The sequence below is a fragment of the Colletes gigas genome, unplaced genomic scaffold (genome assembly GCF_013123115.1).
Source record: "Colletes gigas isolate AHSC1104 unplaced genomic scaffold, ASM1312311v1 Colletes_gigas_Sc00001, whole genome shotgun sequence".
Classification (NCBI taxonomy): Eukaryota; Metazoa; Arthropoda; class Insecta; order Hymenoptera; family Colletidae; genus Colletes; species Colletes gigas.
This window is the reverse complement of record NW_025106630.1, coordinates 3,066,778-3,084,782: the sequence shown is the minus strand read 5'-3', so window position 1 is coordinate 3,084,782 and position 18,005 is coordinate 3,066,778. Positions and strand designations below refer to the sequence as shown.

General features: G+C 42.4%; 2 protein-coding genes across 2 annotated transcripts in view; both read left to right on the top strand.

Annotated features, from left to right (window-relative positions):
• Nucleotides 1–9,027, top strand: part of LOC122395483 (pituitary homeobox x) — a 42,964-nt gene extending 33,937 nt beyond the window's left edge. Inside the window, exon 4 of the mRNA XM_043393108.1 lies at nucleotides 8,254–9,027. Within this exon, the coding sequence (XP_043249043.1) occupies nucleotides 8,254–9,027 (774 nt within the window). The remainder of the gene's footprint in view (nucleotides 1–8,253) is intronic.
• Nucleotides 9,028–9,258: 231 nt separating this feature from the next.
• LOC122395675 lies at nucleotides 9,259–9,555 on the top strand. The gene has a single exon (XM_043393458.1). It carries the CDS (start codon nucleotides 9,259–9,261, stop codon nucleotides 9,553–9,555), a length of 297 nt encoding a protein of 98 aa, XP_043249393.1.
• Nucleotides 9,556–18,005: the final 8,450 nt, after the last annotated feature.

The window sequence follows — 18,005 nt, the reverse complement described above, 5'->3', positions numbered from 1 at the left end:
TCTCAATCAATTTCGACGTCTCTATCTTTGCGGAATTAAATTCTTGAGAAACAGCCATTACTTCATCGAAGTGCTAAGAAATTCGTTTTTAATCGGGTGTAAACTCGACGATCTGCTTTGCAATTTTATAATCGGATTTCTCTTCGACGTTGAAATTAATCTCGACTATCCGCGAGAAAAGCCAGCTATTCGATAGCTAATCGAGGAGCTATTAAGAAGCGTTGCAGATAACAATAATTAATCACAGATTTACAGCATTTTGGGATCGTTTAGAACGAATTCGAATCAATCGTGATAGTCGACGACTTTGCAATTCGTCCTCTTATGCGCAGTTGAACAGCTCACAGAACAAAGTATTTTTAATCACTGACAAAAGATATAAAGTTTTGTGAAGTTGCGTGGATAACAAACATCGCCAGAATATCCTGACAAGAGATCTCGAAGATCTGATCAAGCGCGAACGAAAGAAAGAAGAAAACTGACAGCGTCAAATCCTCTCGAAGACCAAGATGTCCAAGTGTATCCCGAACTTATTTTTAACGCAACGGTGTCCTTGCAGTCGATTTTCCAGCATTACATGGTCTCCTTAAGACCATAAGCCTTCTACAGGAAGGTCTCCAACTGTACCACTTCGATTTTATCAATTTAATTGTGATATGTTCAAACATTTGTACCTAACAAAAGACTATCAAGCAATCGTCGTTATACTAGTTTTCTATAATCGTAATTATACATATTCAGAATATGAAATTCGAATTTCTTGTGATTTATTTCCAAAGTACAAGATCTCAAATACACCGAGAAAACGACGCATTTTATCGCTCAATGAACCAAGAACCGAGAGGCACGAAATTCTATTAATATTCCCGAAGACACCATCGTAAATTACAAAGGCAAAAAAAATATGTTAGACGAATCGACGATAATTTTCAAACGTTCCCTTCTATATTCCGCGCTTCCGCGAGCAGCACTAAAATGAATTCTCCATCAGCGCGTTCCGCGAGAGGCGACAGAAACAAAAACGCAACAGCGCGCGACGTGCTCTCGTAAATCCTCCGGGGAACCGTTCACCTAGAATTCCAACTACGATCCGTGACGATGTAAACGAAAGGAAGCACGGAGACGAGGGAATAGGGACGGTAATCGTCCAGAAACGGGCTCGTCGAAGATGTATAGAGTTGAAAAGTTAGCCTCGATGGGGCCGCTGGAGGAATGGTGGCACGCGGATGTCCAACAAAACTGCTCTTTGCGGGAATTTATTTTTAACCAAGTCTAAAAAGTGGTATCTTTCGAAGCTTGATAAAAACTTAACTCATAATTAGTTTTATACCCTCCACTACCTGCTTGTAGGCCACAGAATTTATTTCTTCTTCGCTGAGCATTTCTCCAGGTTAAAAGATACCTTCTTAAATATTACTATATCCAACGTATACATTTTAATTTGATGAATTCTCCTAATAAATCAATCTTGATCCGACATCCACGGAGGCTAATCGCACACGAGCGTCAACGGGGACCCAAATGTCGGCCATGCTCGGGTTTATTTTACGAATTTCGTAATTACTTTGGAAATAATTTCGGTCACGTTTCGGGGATTCCGTTCTATCGCGTGCCGCGGAACAACCGCGTCCGTCTTCGGTGAAACGAGACGGGAAGAGGGTCGACGAGCCCCGGGGATGAGGAACGCGAGAAACCCGAAATTTTTCCGTGGTCCCTCGTTCCCCGAGAGAGGTGCGCCCGTTCGTAGAGAAGAGTGACAAGCAGATGTGCGTGGACCAGGGAGTCCCGTAGACTTGGAGGTCGTAGGTGTGCGCATATGTCGGATAGACGGAGGGATGGTGGATAATATAATGATGGCGTCGGCTTGGCAAGGAGGGGCGGGGCTACGAGGGGATCAATATTATCCTCCTCCACCTCCACCTCGGCTCTCGGTCCTCCGTACCCCGCTCCTCACCGAGCCGGCAACCTTCCCTCGGGTATTCCCCTCGTTCCTCCAGTTCGCCGCCACCATCGTCGTCTCCACCCTACAACGTCGACCTTCTCTCCCCACCACCTATCGTTCCTCCTTCGCCACCGCGTCCTTCTCACCGACGCCTCTCGTCTACTTCTTAAGGTGGGATTTCCTATCAGCGTCGGACCCGTCCATCTAACGTATGCGCCAGGCGCTTCTAGAACCGTGTTTTTGTTTTCCTATAAACGTTTTTCAACGCACTCGATTGTTTCGGGCGTATACAGCGAGTCAAAATTATTGGCACCCACGAGCAAACGATAGAAACACGAAGGATAAGAGACTTTGTACTAATATTACTCCAGAAACTATCAAAACACAAAAATAAATGAGTCTTCAGTCTGTGACGATCTGGAGGATCGATCTTCGTTTGTTTATATCGTGGCCCTCTTTATCACCAAGTCTATGTCGAAAATTTCTTAATTTTCGGCGGATGAAAGATACGTCTTTGAAAACGAATTTTTTTTCAAGTCGATACCATAGTTAGTTCCTGAAAAAACAATTAAATTGGTGGCTCCTAATTATGTAGACATCCTGTACATAAATTATAATTCTTTTTCGATTAAATAAACAATTTATAATCCAGTTTTATCGCACATCAATCGTATAATCAATAGGAATTGTTGAAACTTCTGTAGTGTCAAAGTAAATGTCAAAATAAACATAGAAGATAGCATAAATTATAATCGTTGATATAGTCATCGGATAGAGGATGAAATGCCCTTTAAAATGAGCGTTCAAACAAGCCGGTAGCATAATTAGTTCCGGAGATATGACGATTTTAGTTTCAAGTCGTTGCGGTGGCTAGTTTCGTAGATATAAAGGTCCGAAGCTTTGTTTACGTTTCATTGACGCGAGGCGAATGAACTCGCGCGCGCGTAAATAGTAAACAGTGCGTAGTAAATTCTTGGAAATACTACGACTTCCTGGTCACGACTGTCTCGACTCACGTGCGAGAAGGAGGTCCAGCGCGACGCATCAGACGGAGACAGAGATAGTCAAATTAAGAAAAATACCCTTTTACATAAATTACGATATCTCGAAAACGGAAAGTCCGATCGTCAAAAACCAAAAACCATTTCAAAGAGGAAGCTTTGCCACTTCTAACAGTGGTTCAATTATGTGGAAAATACTAGTAGGTTCGGAACTACACGCGTGTAAAGTTTAACTATTTTTAATGCGCTCTGTCAGACTATCTAAGTGAAAACTAAAGATTCTCTCCTCTTATTTTTGCTTTATAACCAGAATTTGTCCAGTTTTTTACAGAAAAATATAAATCATGGTGGACAATACAGACTATATAATTTTTCTCAGAAAACAAACGATAAGAATAGCAGTGAATATTGCAAAATTCATTGTGCGTATACTATAAAAAAAGTCGTGAAATTAAAGGACGCTAAAATAAATATAAATAAAACGGAATTTTAAAAACGGTCATTTGACCGATCGTGGTAGATTTAATGTTGAATAAAGTGAAAGAAATATTAACAACAGAGAATATGACTGTGGAAAAAGTATAGTTTATAGTTATTTTATCGTAACAGTAAACACGAACGATTCCTCGTTCGCAGTCTAGGATGTTTCCGGAAGCATTGGATCAGGATCGTTGCTTCCGGGTAAGTGCAGCAGTCGGGGGTTGCATTTCAGCATGAAAATATTCGGTTCTCCCGTTGGTGGCGCATTTTGTCGAATATACGGCTCGTTGAGATAGAGGAAGGAGAGAATTGAAATGCGAAACGATTGGAACCGTTGAGGTATAGTGAATTTCCGGGGATCGCGTTCCGGAGGTATACTTTCAGTAACACGTGCCCCGGAGGGCGAAAAGCCCCTGACGCTTTTGCAGAATTTTTTAGCAGATTATTGACACGTTCGATGAAATTTATATAAGCTAATATTTGAAGTTTACAAAACAATTATACAGTCGTACCTCGGTTTGTATTGTAATTATTAATATAACTACACGTTCAATTTTACCACCCCCTAGTGGCTTTTTCTGAAGAATAATAAACCATTTTATCGTGATGTTTGATTTTATATTTTGTACAGCTGCTCTTAAAATAGCGTTAACAGTTTTAAAATATATAAATGAATTTTAGAAAATTTATTCTCAAGACAAGTATCCCAAAATAATGAGTAGTAAAGAAGCTTTCCTGCTTGTCGCGGAAACGTGATCAAATATCGAGATGTTCGTAAATTTGTCAGTAATTGAGACGCTCGGGCAATAAAAAGAGGCTAACGGTGCTGGTACAAAACAGCCGTATGAAACGAATCGTGCTTATCCGATTGTTCGGGGCCCGTTGTTAAGTCATGGGATTACCTCGTATGGGGCAGCGTTTTTGGGAGGGGTGTCTTTGTATATAATGTCCGAACGTTTATACGTGGCACGGAAGAAGGCCAAGAGAAACCGATGGTGCACGAGTTGGGGAAGTAAAGGCTGGCTGGCGTGGGGGTTGATTGATGAGGTAGGCCCGGTCACGGTCTCATTACATTTATATAAGCTTTCGTAGATTGAGCCGTGCGCGGAGGCTTACGCGGTGGCGAGGGGTCGTGATTTGATGAGGTTTTCTTGCTTGGATGACGTGACGGGAGCCATTGTTCAAGCGGTTGTCGAGCGGAAAACATTGGATTCGATTTATGGTGTCTGCTGGCTCGATTCGAACGGCAGACTAACGTTTCCAGTACTTTCAGCAACCATCTTCAAATGATCCTCAAATACCCAACCCCTTAACTCTGTTTCTTCAAAGTAAAATTTAAACTTTCATAGAACTTGCGTTTCTTAACCCTCCTTCACAACATAAAGATTACTATATGTAACTTGTAAACTTAATGTAAGGTAGACCGGGGCTAGAAGTTCCGATTTTGAGAAAACATAGAAAATTACTAAGAAATAATGCAGTTACTTTTTTCACTTTTCGCTCATCTCTTAGTCCTGTAGTGCAGGATGCACCAAGGTGCAATCTTCGATTAAAATACACATTTAAAAATATCGCAAATGAAATAAAATGTTACTTCAGGCAATTTCGATTATATATTTATCGGATCGTAAAAATATAAAAAGCAAGTCCCCCACTGTATACGTTATACTCGAATAACGAAGTGATTAACACCTCGTAAACCATCGAAGAAAATATTCTCCAGGTAGTCCGTCCAGTTAGTTTCGATAAAATCGTTGTGTTACGTATCCCGTGGCCTTCTTGTAAACGGTAATTACAGTCGTGTTTCAAGATACAAGGAAGTCTCATAACCGCTATACGGTGCCAATAGCCGGCTCAAAAGTGCTGGCACGGCGGTTAATCCGTTGACTTCTGTCCTGGCGTTCGCGATCGAAAAGTTCATTCATCAAGTTTATGAGCCACACGGGTTCTCGTCCTCGACCAAGCCCGGAGCAGAGATTCTCTCGCGATGCTGTTAAAGTTTATGGGCGCGGCCTTGTGTGTATACCAACGACTCGCGCGCGCCTTCCGAGAGTTTATTGATTCTCGAGCCACGGCATCTTTCGCCCGCCGTACTGCCGTTCTGCCCTATCGAGTTTACTCCCCCTCTTGGCTTACCGTCGCCCCGTGTCATGTCTACGGGGTTGCTTCGTGAAATCCAATGATGTTCCTCGCGAGGAAAAGTTTGGTTATACGAACGAACGAGAAATATTTTTTCCACCCCCCCCACGAATTCCCGCGTCTTCTTTGCTATTTAGATTTCCTACCGTTGCGGGGGAAAACGCCGTCACTTCCACGATTCCGACGCACCGTTTACCAAACTGTAGCCAAACGCTACTCAGACCAATCCCAAAAGCGACATAAACGAAAGTAAATATTTTATTGCATCGATGGGTATTTTATGTACTTTATTTTACTATCATTAGTGTTACTTAAGGGGGCAGTCTCATGTGAACGTTGCGAAATTTAATCATCTTTATTTATTTTTTTAAAGTAAATGTTACATCTAACGCTATAATTCATTTTCGCAGTTTATTTAACTATCCTCTGGGAATAAAAAAATAAATTTTTAATCATATTTATTGACTTTTCGTGTTGTTATTTCGCCCTCAAAGTCGACTAAATCCTGTTTCCTGTTATCGCCTGAACCAAAATAATTAATTTAAATTAAATTAATTGCAAAATTTTGTCAGTTTTCCCGCAACTTTTTAATAAAAGAGATGAGAATTATCGATCGAACGTATAGTTTTTGAGATTTCGTCCACGCCATTTAAGAAAATTACATTTTTTACGAAAAATGTTCTACAATCCACAATACTTGACATTTATCTCTCAAAGTTTAACAGTACATTCTTAAATATATATACTTTTAAAAATTGATTTTTTTCAAGTCTCACATAAAACTGACCCCTTAAGCCAGTGAACTCAGTTTTGCTAGAAACGGAGAAATTAATGGTGGCACTCAGTGTGAGCGTAATTCCGTCAGGTTGGAGCAAAGGTCCATCGTCGAACCCATTAATCCCAGTCGCCGAAGCGCATCATAACGACGCGTAAGGTCAAGAAGCCCGCGGCTGCGCCACGATTCGACACTAATCGGAAAAGGAAGGACATTATTCTTCATTAGCCAGTCTTCTTCCCCACTTTCAATGACTCGTCGCGCCTCTTAGCGTCTCCACGGCGCGATCGTGGGCCCATCCATCTTGCGGAGGATCCTCCGACTGCCTCCGCCGCCCCCTCGATATCGTCCTTCTTCCTTTCTTTTTCGGTCAAACTTCCCTTCCCGGTGCTCAGCTCTTTCTCTCTCCGTTGGAACCCTCCTCGCGCGATATTCTGCCGCTCGTTGCCTTACAGTTACGCGAGACCGACGTGTATCTAAGTGCAACCACCCGTATAATTGTCGAGGGGGGGTCGAGCGAGGCGAGCGTCACGGGAAAAGCAACGCGAAGGAACGAGACGGGGCGAACGGGGACGAGGGATATGGCGTCGAGGTTGAAGGGCGAATGGGAACGGGAAGAGGGTGGAAACGGCTGACGAGGTTCGCCCTCGCTCCACCGTACGGTATCGAACGCGAGAGAGGGCCGCCTTGAATTAACGCCATCATATTTCAGGATGGAGGAGCTCGCCGGGGTTTTCTTGCCATTTGTCTCGGGACTAGCCGTCTACCGCGCGGAACCGCCTTTGCTCTCTTCCCTGTTCGTGCATGAGTAATGCCCACCGGCGAAACGGGTCCCCGCGAAATCTGGCGAAACACGGTAACGCGACATCCACGTCTCCACGATTCGTTCCTTTCCTCGGGATCGCGATGTACGAAGGGCATTTGTTAGCTCGTTCGCAAATTATTGCGGACCAAATAAATTTGATCCGCCTGACGCTTCACTGCACGGAATGAGCATTGGATGTATAGTAGAATTACTCGACATCCTCAGGAGTGGACAAACTTTTACAAAATTACCAAAAAAGACCTAAAAGTTTACATTGAAATACTGTCTCTAAATATCTAATGGCAACGCATTCTAGTGTATCACGAATTTTTTAAATATATGTCTGAATAATATTTCAGATTTGTAAATCTAAATGACAGCATAAACTTCGTTAAATAATTGTAAATATATGGTCATGTGGCTACGATAAAAACAATATGTGGCTACAATGGAGAAAAAGAGGAGAGAGGTCTTGCCGTATGATTTTTTGGCAGCATCACGCGTCTGAACGATTAGGCGAGCTCCAAGTAGAAGGTAGTCATACTGGGACAGACGTGAAACGTTTCACAATAAATTACGACCGAGATTGATTAAGAAAAGCAACTGTGTGTATGCGCGGTTCGGAGGTGGGTATCTTTTTTGATATGGTGCTATTGCTTTTTCTACGGACTCGTAACGACTTCTCGCCAGATTAGATAAGATAATTACTGTTAATTGTTGTACTCGGCAGCGTTCTTTCATTTTTTTATGCGCGACATGATTCTCTCGCGGAAAGATACGTATCGTATATTCTCCAAAGACGTTGAACGCGTTCTTTGAATCGACAAGAAACACGTTAATTAAATAACAATAACAATTGACTCATAGAGGAGACCGGGATCAATAGCAATACTTTGACTTTGGAATACAATAACTCAAAAAGTATTACACTTGGGATAAAAAGTTTTTCACCCATTTCTCATTCGGCTTACTGGAACTATTTCTTCGTGTTACTATTGACCCCGGTCTCCCCTACCTATCACTATTTCTCCAAGACACTAAATGATACCCCACAGTCATCGAATCGTGACGATTCGTTGTACCTAACAAAAACGTTTCGTTCTGTTCGCAGGTATGGTTCAAGAACAGAAGAGCGAAATGGCGGAAGAAAGAGCGGAATGTGATGAACGTGGCAGCGGCGGCGGCGGCGGACTTCAAGGCCGGCTTCAGCACAGCCAGTTTGAACGGTTTCATCGGCCAGCCGTTCGCCGACCCCGACGCGCTCTACAGTTCGTACAGCACGTACAACAATTGGGCGGCAAAGGTACCGTCGCCCCTGGGCAGCAAGAGCTTCCCCTGGGTGAACACTCTGGGCTCCGTGGTGCCCACGGCGTCCCACCATCACCATCACACGCAGGTGAACCCCGTGAACTGCTTCAACGCCGCGGCCACGTCCGTCGCTGGCAGCCACATGGGTGGGATGTCGGTGTCGGTGGGCCAGGCGGCCACGTCCATGTTGCCCGGGATGGGATCCGGCCTGGGGGTGGCCGGTTCACCGGTGGCGGCGTCCGGCGCTGCGTGTCCTTACGCGACGCCCGCCGCCCCCCATCACCCTTACGGACCACCGGTGTACACATCGCACCATAGAACGACGGCGGCCCCGGAGATGACCTCGAGCAGCATCGCCTCGCTGCGACTGAAGGCCAGGCAGCACAGCAGCGGGTACAGCGGCCTCAGCGGCAGCTCCGCGGCCGGAAGCCCGGTCAGCTCCAGGGCGTCTTCCGTGGGATTCGTCGGCGGGCTGAGCGCGTGTCAATACGCGCTGACGACGACCGGGGAGGCGAACCCGCACTCGCCCGGAAGTGCAGAGGCCCACGCGAACGCAACCGCGAGGACTCAAGTCTGAGGTGAAGCGGGGGCTACGTCTAGCCCCCATCACCACACGGTGACCGCGAACTCCGGAAACTCTCTGGGCGGAGGCAGCCAGGTGGTGCCCGTCGGGTCCGCGCCCGGCGTCTCTTCCGGACAGCAAAACGACAATCAACTGAGGTCGCAAGAGTGACCCAGGTCTCGGTCCGCCGCCTCGCCGACCTTGTCGTCGAGCCCCTCGTCGACCACCTCCCACCCCTCTTACCTCATGTACGACGACGACGGAGCCACGGCGGACCAAAAGATGGAGGACGACAGAAGCGTGATAGAGGCGGATGGCATCAACGGCGAGCAGGTCATCGCGACGGCCGGGGGCATAGGCGTCGGCGTCGGGATCGGGATCGGCGGCTCAGGGTCCGGCGCCGGGGGTGGCGCGGGTCTGGCCGGATATTGGCAACACGCCACCACCGCCACCGGTTATTGGCCGTCGCTGTTCGACTGCTGGGCCACGCCGCCTATCACTTCCGGCTCGCAGACACTCTCTCTGCCGCGGGACGAGAACTGAAAGCGACGCGCGTCGTCACGACGACGGCGTTGCCCTCGTGATTGACGATCGGTCCCGCTGTCCGAGGTACCAACGATCGTTGAGTATCTTTCTTCCGTTTCCGATTCGGTTTCCGTTCTCTAGCGTTCGCCAGACCTGGGCAAATTTCATTTGAAAGAACAATGAGAAATAGTTATTTGAAATAATTTGTTTTAGACCTTTATTTTCAGTACCTTTGTGTTGAATATTTATTTGCTAAATAAATACAACAGAGTTTCGACCTAAGTATGTATTTAATTAATGTAGTTTTACAAAACGAAAATGCTGTTCTTAGCTTGATGGTTTTCTGCTGAGCTTGAGGCTGGGGAAAAAAACAAGACACTCAGGGGATGCAATAAACGAGTGTCCTCCTCAGGTAGTACTGACCTTTGCAAGTTAGGGGACTGCACCAATGGATACAAATTTTCATTAAAAGTACATATGTACATGCAATGCTTATTCTCAACACTTTGTTTAAAAATAAGAATAATGTCGATGTATTTGAGATAAAGCAATTTCAAATAATAAGTAATTTCGTTATTTCTTTGTTACAAATTGATCAAAATAAATAATCAACAAAAAGATTTTATTTTATGAAAAAATTACGATAATTTCCTTTGAGCGAAACTCTCCTCAAAAAGTTCATCCGTAAGAGATTTTTGTTTAGGTCCATCTAATATTGTTATAAAAGAAAATGAACGTTCCACTGGTGCGGAGGATAGAAGAGGGGTGTTATACTTCGTAAAAACGTTTTTGATTATCGGATAATCATTTAACATAGACAGATCAGTCCTTTTATCTTGCAAAAATGTCAATGCATTTATTTCCTCTTGCAATTGGACAAGGAATGTGGAATTATTTCTTCTCTCATCTTCGTCACTTTCAAACAGGCTTTTGTAACATAACTAAGTAGCACATCCAAATATTAATTTCATAATTATTTCAAATAATTATAAAATAAAATAACATGTTATTTGAAATAATACTTCAAATAGCATTATTTCAGAAGTGCCCAGGTCTGTCGTTCGCTAGTCGGACAGGTTGGACCGTTGCGCTGTTCCTCGTTCGTCCGTCGAATTATTTACCACTATTTAACGACGTTCTTCCCAGCGTAACGGACGGACGAGAACCGCGTTGTACATACGATGTAAATGCACACAGACGATCGAACGGTTATATTCGTATATATTTAATGTTTCGAGGTACGTGCTTTCCTCCGTAAACGATGGACGACGTTCGCGTAGCAAGAATTTTAGGTTTTCCTGATGGATTTGGTTCGGCGAACTTTCGTTTGGAAATTAACGACGCGCAGATATTGTTGGTGAAGCAAATATAGCGATCGACCGCGATCAGTTTCGAGAGGTTTTTCGTTCCGATCCGTTGTCTTCCCCTCGCGTTAACGAGATCCGCGCCCAAATGGCGATGCAGTTTTCACGCGAGCGCTATATTTGTTCCAGCACGTATACCGTCACGGTCTTAGACAAAATACTCGAGCTGAAGTGCAATATTTTCGTCGGTTTTCTCGGAGACCGTCGAGAGGTCCGCGAGCCTTATTTCGTTAAACGTTTACCATGTTTACGTTCCTTCCCGACACGGAATATCGTGCGTTTCGAAACAGAATTCACGAGCAACGTCGATATCTGCCGCGTCGCGTGCAGGTCTTCAAAGACTTGATCGCGAACTAAACGAATAAGAAGAGAGAGAAGGAAGAGAGAAATGGGGGATGACTAAAGTTGTAGTCAGACAAACTGGCGTGCTAAGAACGTGTCTCGGGTGTCCGGTTATTGGGAAATCGTGATTTTGTTCGAACAGAAGGACGCTAGATCTATTTATTTCGACCGTTTAAATCTAGAAACGAGACAGAAAAAGTAATTAATATCTTAGACGCGTTTGGAAGTATCAGTCAAATCGAAGATTTTTCCAGGAAATTCAAAGTTTGAAATGTACTTGTTTTATGTTATATACATTCGAACTGTTCCTAATTTTCTAACAAAAATCGTTCCTGAATTCTTCAAGAGACGGGGTTCGCTCCTCGAAGTCCTCGATAGGCCGATTGTCCTGATTACGACTTTAATAAAAGATCCCGCGCGGATCACGTACTCACTATTCTGTAGATATATGTATAGTAGACGCTGATTTTACGCGATTCGTAAATATCTATCGGAATTGTTATATTGTAATGATAATAATAACATTATTCAGCAGAATACCAAAAACCTTGCAGGCTGTAAGTAAACGAAATGGGCGCCGTCGCGACAAGCGTTCGGCGCTTTGTACAGTGTACGAGGAAAGAAATCACTTTATCGGCTAGGCGTACGTTATAAATATTATTAACATTATTGAATAATTATAAACTATATTCGGTATCCTTGCAGGGCGCGTGTGATTGGACCCTTGAAGTCCGTCAACCCATAATCCCTCGACCGTTATTATTATTTTATTATATCCGAGATTCGTCTAACCACGAATGTGTATTATTATTCGTCGATAATTTATAGACAGAACGCCGACGAATCAATCGGATCGTTTGGCAAATTGAACCTGAACGTGTACCGTGCTCGCGCGCGAGTCGCAATTTTTACAGTCGTCGGCTCGATACGACGCGCTACAACCAAAGACATCAAACAGAGGTGAACGGGACGACGATGAACTTCGAGAGTCGATGCATACTAAACGCTATACATCAAATATTGACGTAAGCTAGACGTAAGAAACGACCGCTATTTTGTATGAATCCCGATGTCGTACAAATGTTCGTCGTAATCACATATCCCAGTTCCCGCGGTGAGTGATTGCAAATGCCCGCAAAGAATGTCCTCATTCCCGTTGCCGTTTCACTCACTACGTGTAAACGTTCCTACTGGGCGATATTGAGCGCCGAAAGGCCCCGTTTGTAATCTAGTCACAATAAAAACCAATTGTATTCTAAGCCAAGTCGTCTCATTCGTATACTATCCTCGTTGTTTTCAGTTCGACGTCTAAGTTAGTTTTATTTTCTGAATATTCGAACGAGTTACATTTGTAACACTCAACTAACGAAATATGCGTGTTAAACGTTACAACAAAGGGGTGGGTAAAGACTACGTAATTTAAATTAAAAAATAATTCGATATTCACCGTTGCCTTTCGTTATCTTCCTCCAACGTTGTTATGTTTGTTGCACACCGTTTTAAAAATCAGTACGGTTAATACAAATGAAAAATTTAATCTTTCACCGTAACGAAGAATTTTCAACCCTCCTTTCTTTTATTTAATTAATATTTGCTATCCATAGTTTCCATTTCTGTATTAATTTTACTTCACATTTTTGTCCATAGTAGCAGACTCGTGCTTTGATTATATAAATTGGCCTGCGCGAGACTGTAGATTAGAATGTTTTGTTGTTCGATCACCAGGAATTACATTGATTTAATTCCCAGTGATTGTGCGATTTTGCGAATGTCCCCCGAAGCGACGATTGGCCGATCGAAATTTTAACTGCGCGCAATCGAAGGCCTCGTCCACTCAAGATACGAGCAGCTCTTTTTCGATCGGGTGTTCTAATTATACGCGATTGATATTGAATTAAGACAGAAGCCGCGGCAATGAATTCCGATCGATGATTAGGCTATTTATCGGCAGTTAGGCGCCCCATTATACCCTCGGACACTGAGGGGGCATCGATAACCTTCGGAATCTACATGCATACCAAGCGTGTAACGTGTTGCATTATGGTGGTCGGGGGAAAAGCGATAAATTATGCACCCTCCGGTGGCACCCGAAGGGTCGACTCTCCGTGCCTCGCAACCCCTCGTCTGCTAAACTAAACTAAACGTATATTACGATGATCGTCGTACCGTTAATGGTATGGCAGTCATAAGATATTGCAGTCCGTATGTTACCAATTGTATACCACATCGGGACAATTCTCGCCATTCGAAACGTTTAACTCGGTACACCCACATGCATAATTTTCATAACGTAATTGCAAGAAACTCTGAAACAAATAGTATATGCTCGTGACAAAATTTTATCGACTTTCTCAATACAACTCGAAGAATTCTATCAACCTATCGTCCAATTTGGTAATTAAGATATACAATTGTTAGTGTTTTATTTTTATTTGACCGATGAAAATAGCTCCTGCCAAGTATAAATAACCCCAAAATTACATCCAAAGCCTTCTTTTTCTTAAAGTTTTCAAATACCAAGCGCAACGATTCATTTTCTCGTCGTCGTTCGAGACACTTTAACATTGAAAAGCTCTTTGCAAAGCGTAAATTCTCAATTAGAAAAATTACACTATGTATTTACATTCGAAACAAAACGAAACAAAGATAAATGACTATGATTAATGTTCTAATTTCATCAAGATTCCAACGGACGCTTAAAAACTCCTATTAATTATAGGTCCAATGTACAAACAGCGTTTTATCTCTCTGTAACTTATCTTCTTCCGTAATCTTATCACCTAACTGGCGCACGACACACTTATACCAAAAATCTCCGCGTAAAATGAGGATTCTACTAAACTTCGTTGCACTTCCTTTCCGCGGCACGTGTCGCTTTATTATTCTCCTTTGTTTAAGTATTCGAAAACAAAGAAAAATAAGAAACATTCGAATCATACGTATCTTTCAAATATTAGTTTAAACTGTATTGTTTCTTCGATACATCAAAAGAGCTACGCATTTATTGCATTCCCCTTCCATTCATATCTCATTTCGCAAAATTCTTTCACACAATCAGCAATCTTCATCAGAAATACACCAATACTACGTATAAATTTGAAAAGCTTCAATACCATAGTCGTTGAATGAATAAAATATTTTAATAAACCAAAGCTTCTGGGGCAAAATCGTTTCTCGATGATAAAATATTTGTTTCGTTACACCATTGGCTGTCTTATCTCGGTTGCAAAAAACTCATTTGGTTCTTAAGAAGTCAACGTTGCATCGATCATTCTGAACAACAAACACATGATAATTACATTTGTATCTCCATCAAATCTTTCCACCCATTTGTTAATATTCGACTGTCTAACAGATTGCACTATATTAAATAGGCGTACTTCTGTAATCTCAGATTCTTTTCAACCTGCGTCGTACACTTTGGTTTACAAAAATAAGAAATTCGTTGCCAGCAAACTATCCTCCCTTTATCCACCTGGTAATTAAATCTTCACTTTTGCAACCCTTAATACGCTCTACACCCTTACGAAGATTTCAAATTTCATTCAGATACCAATTTCGAAGATAAAAATTATGAACAAATTACTTGTTGCTATCTTTCCTCTCACTATTCTAATTCTACAAATTTTCAACGTTGGTTTTCTTGACAATAAAGCCTTTTTACTCTCTATTTTTCATTTACCATTTCATACAGAATCCGCTAAAATATCCGCTTTTAAATTTGTACTTTTTAAATCTTTGAGCTGTCCAGTTGTGTTGCTAGAAGCATTTGAATACGGACAAGATTTCAACGCGAGAAGAAACACGTTGAAACGGCACGAAGGGACAGGCTACCGTTCCTAGGCGTCGTTTCGCCGATGAAATGACTTTCCCCGGTGAAAAGACTGCGCCGGGATTGTCATAGTCGATATCGGCTTAGGAAGAGTCGTCGTAACTCCCGAAACTTCTCTCCGCCTTTTATTTCGACTGCGTGCCCAGGAACCGTCCTCGCGGAGCTCGAAACTGGCTGAGGAGGCCCGCACCCGCAGAGATTCGAGGATTTAGCGACGGAATAAAATCCGATACAGCCTCGTGAATATGCTGTCCTGCGTTTCCCCACGGTGACGCTCTCCCCAGAGAATCACTGGAACTCTGACGTTCGACGGGCGAAACAAATATCGTAGCTCGTTCCCGGGCTAACATTCCTTCCCCGAGTCGTTTCCTCGACGGTTCGCTACGACGCTGACTCTAATCTGGAAGTTGATGACGCCGACGTTGAGCAAGCCGGGAAAGGGAAATAGAATACGGGGTAAACGTTGGGAATTTGTTTGCCTCCCTCTTAAGGGGTTACGACAAGACGAAGAATAACGCAGCTTTCCAAAATTGATTTCAAACACAGGCATCGAATTTCATCGAATATGAGATCAAATATATGGCAATATAATTACAAAAAGTGTCGTTTGCTAGGAATATTTATTATTTGATGATTATTTGAATGACGTATTAGGAAATTTGATGTTAGGTATTTGTTTGCCTCCCTCTTAAGGGGTTATGACAAGATCGCTGACCGAAGAATAACATAGCTTACGAAGACAGGCATCGAATTTGATCAAACATGAGATCAAAGATATAGCAATATAATTACAAAAAGTGTCGTTTGCTAGGAATATTTATTATTTGATGATTATTTGAATGGCGTATTAGGAAATTCGATGTTAGGTATTTGTTTGCCTCCCTCTTAAGGGGTTATGACAAGATGGCTGACCAAAGAATAACATAGCTTTTGAAGACAGGCATCGAATTTAAAATAAAAAATATCGCAATATAATTACAAAAACTTAAATTATCGTTTGCCAGGAATATTTACTATTTGACAATTATTTGAATGGCGTATTAGGAAATTTGATGTTAGATATTTGTTTTACTCCCTCTTAAGAGGTTATGACAAGATGGCTGACCGAAGAATAACATAGCTTTTGAAGACAGGCATCGAATTTAAAATAAAAAATATCGCAATATAATTACAAAAACATAAATTATCGTTTGCTAGGAATATTTACTATTTGACAATTATTTGAATGGCGTATTAGTGATGTTAGGTATTTGTTTGTCTCCCTCTTAAGGGGTTATGACAAGATGGCTGACCGAAGGATAATATAGCTTTCGAAGACAGACATCGAATTTGATCAAACAAGAGATCAAAGATATAGCAATATAATTACAAAACGTGTCGTTTGCTAGGAATATTTACTATTTGACGATTATTTGAATGGCGTATTAGGAAATTTGATGTTAGGTATTTGTTTGCCTCCCTCTTAAGGGGTTATGACAAGATGGCTGACCGAAGAATAACATAGCTTACGAAGACAGGCATCGAATTTGAAATAAAAAATATCGCAATATAATTACAAAAACCTAAATTATCGTTTGCCAGGAATACTTACTATTTGACATTTATTTGAATGGCGTATTAGTAAATCTGATGTTAGGTATTTGTTTGCCTCCCTCTTAAGAGGTTATGACAAGATGGCTGACCGAAGAATAACATAGCTTACGAAGACAGGCATCGAATTTGATCAAACATGAGATCAAAGATATAGCAATATAATTACAAAAAGTGTCGTTTGCTAGGAATATTTATTATTTGACGATTATTTGAATGGCGTATTAGGAAATTTGATGTTGGGTATTTGTTTGCCACCCTCTTAAGGGGTTATGACAAGATGGCTGACCGAAGAATAATATAGCTTACGAAGACAGGCATCGAATTTGAAATAAAAAATATCGCAATATAATTACAAAAACCTAAATTATCGTTTGCCAGGAATTCTTACTATTTGACAATTATTTGAATGGCGTACTATTAAATTTGACACGATGTTCTGTGCTACAGCCCCGCTCGACAGACGATGCAATCACGTCAAAGTCTCTGGTACGGTCGTAAAATTCTTTAAGAGCGCAAGGTGGTTGTCAATGGAATCGGGGTCTGCAAATATTAAGCGAAACACCGGCCGAAGTTTGTTCTCGAAGTTCGAAGGTCTAGTTCCGCGCCGGTTCGAGTGTCATAAAATTTTCGAAGATTACTCGTTCGAAATATCAGGCGTCTGAGCAAGATAAAATGGCAATTAATATTAACTTGAGCAACGTGTCTCGCGTAGGGTAATAAAGATACCAAGCCTCGTATCTCCGCTAACATCATCGCGACATTATCATTGTCCGCGGCCATTGGCGTAGTCTCTGATCCCGTTCGCGCGGCCTTCGAAACGTCTCCAAATGCCTTTGGCGAATCGCTTTGTCCGAGATCAGTGATGTTGGCCAATCTACGATGACTCTTTACCGGATTAACACGCGAAAATAACAACACCTGCGAATATGTTTGGTTCTTCGAAGGGCGTCCATTTTATTTTTTTCAACGATCGTCGTTTTCAATGTATTCGCGATCATCGCGCGACGCTTATGTTTCGTCTTTTCATTTTCAGGCTCGCGTGGTTCGTAGATCTTCGTCCAGCTTTAATTAATTTCCACGCAACGGCTTGTGATAAAAGCCTCTTTCGATCTCTTTTTCGAACGATATTCCGTTTTCGGTGGCAGTCGAGCGATAAAAAAAAAGCGCAACAAATTACTTCAAAACGAAAGACAATCTTGGGAGAGATAAGGCGCGAAACGAGATTGAAGTTTCGGACGATTTAAAACCCGAACTCGCAATTGCCGCGAATAATTTCTACGTTTGAAAATCAAAACGGCCCCAGGCTTTCGAGAGACTCGGAGTTATTCCGTTTAATT

Bases quoted from the DNA above. Each gene is read 5' to 3' on its own strand.
- LOC122395675 (XM_043393458.1), top strand. From the start codon at position 9,259: ATGTACGACGACGACGGAGCCACGGCGGACCAAAAGATGGAGGACGAC.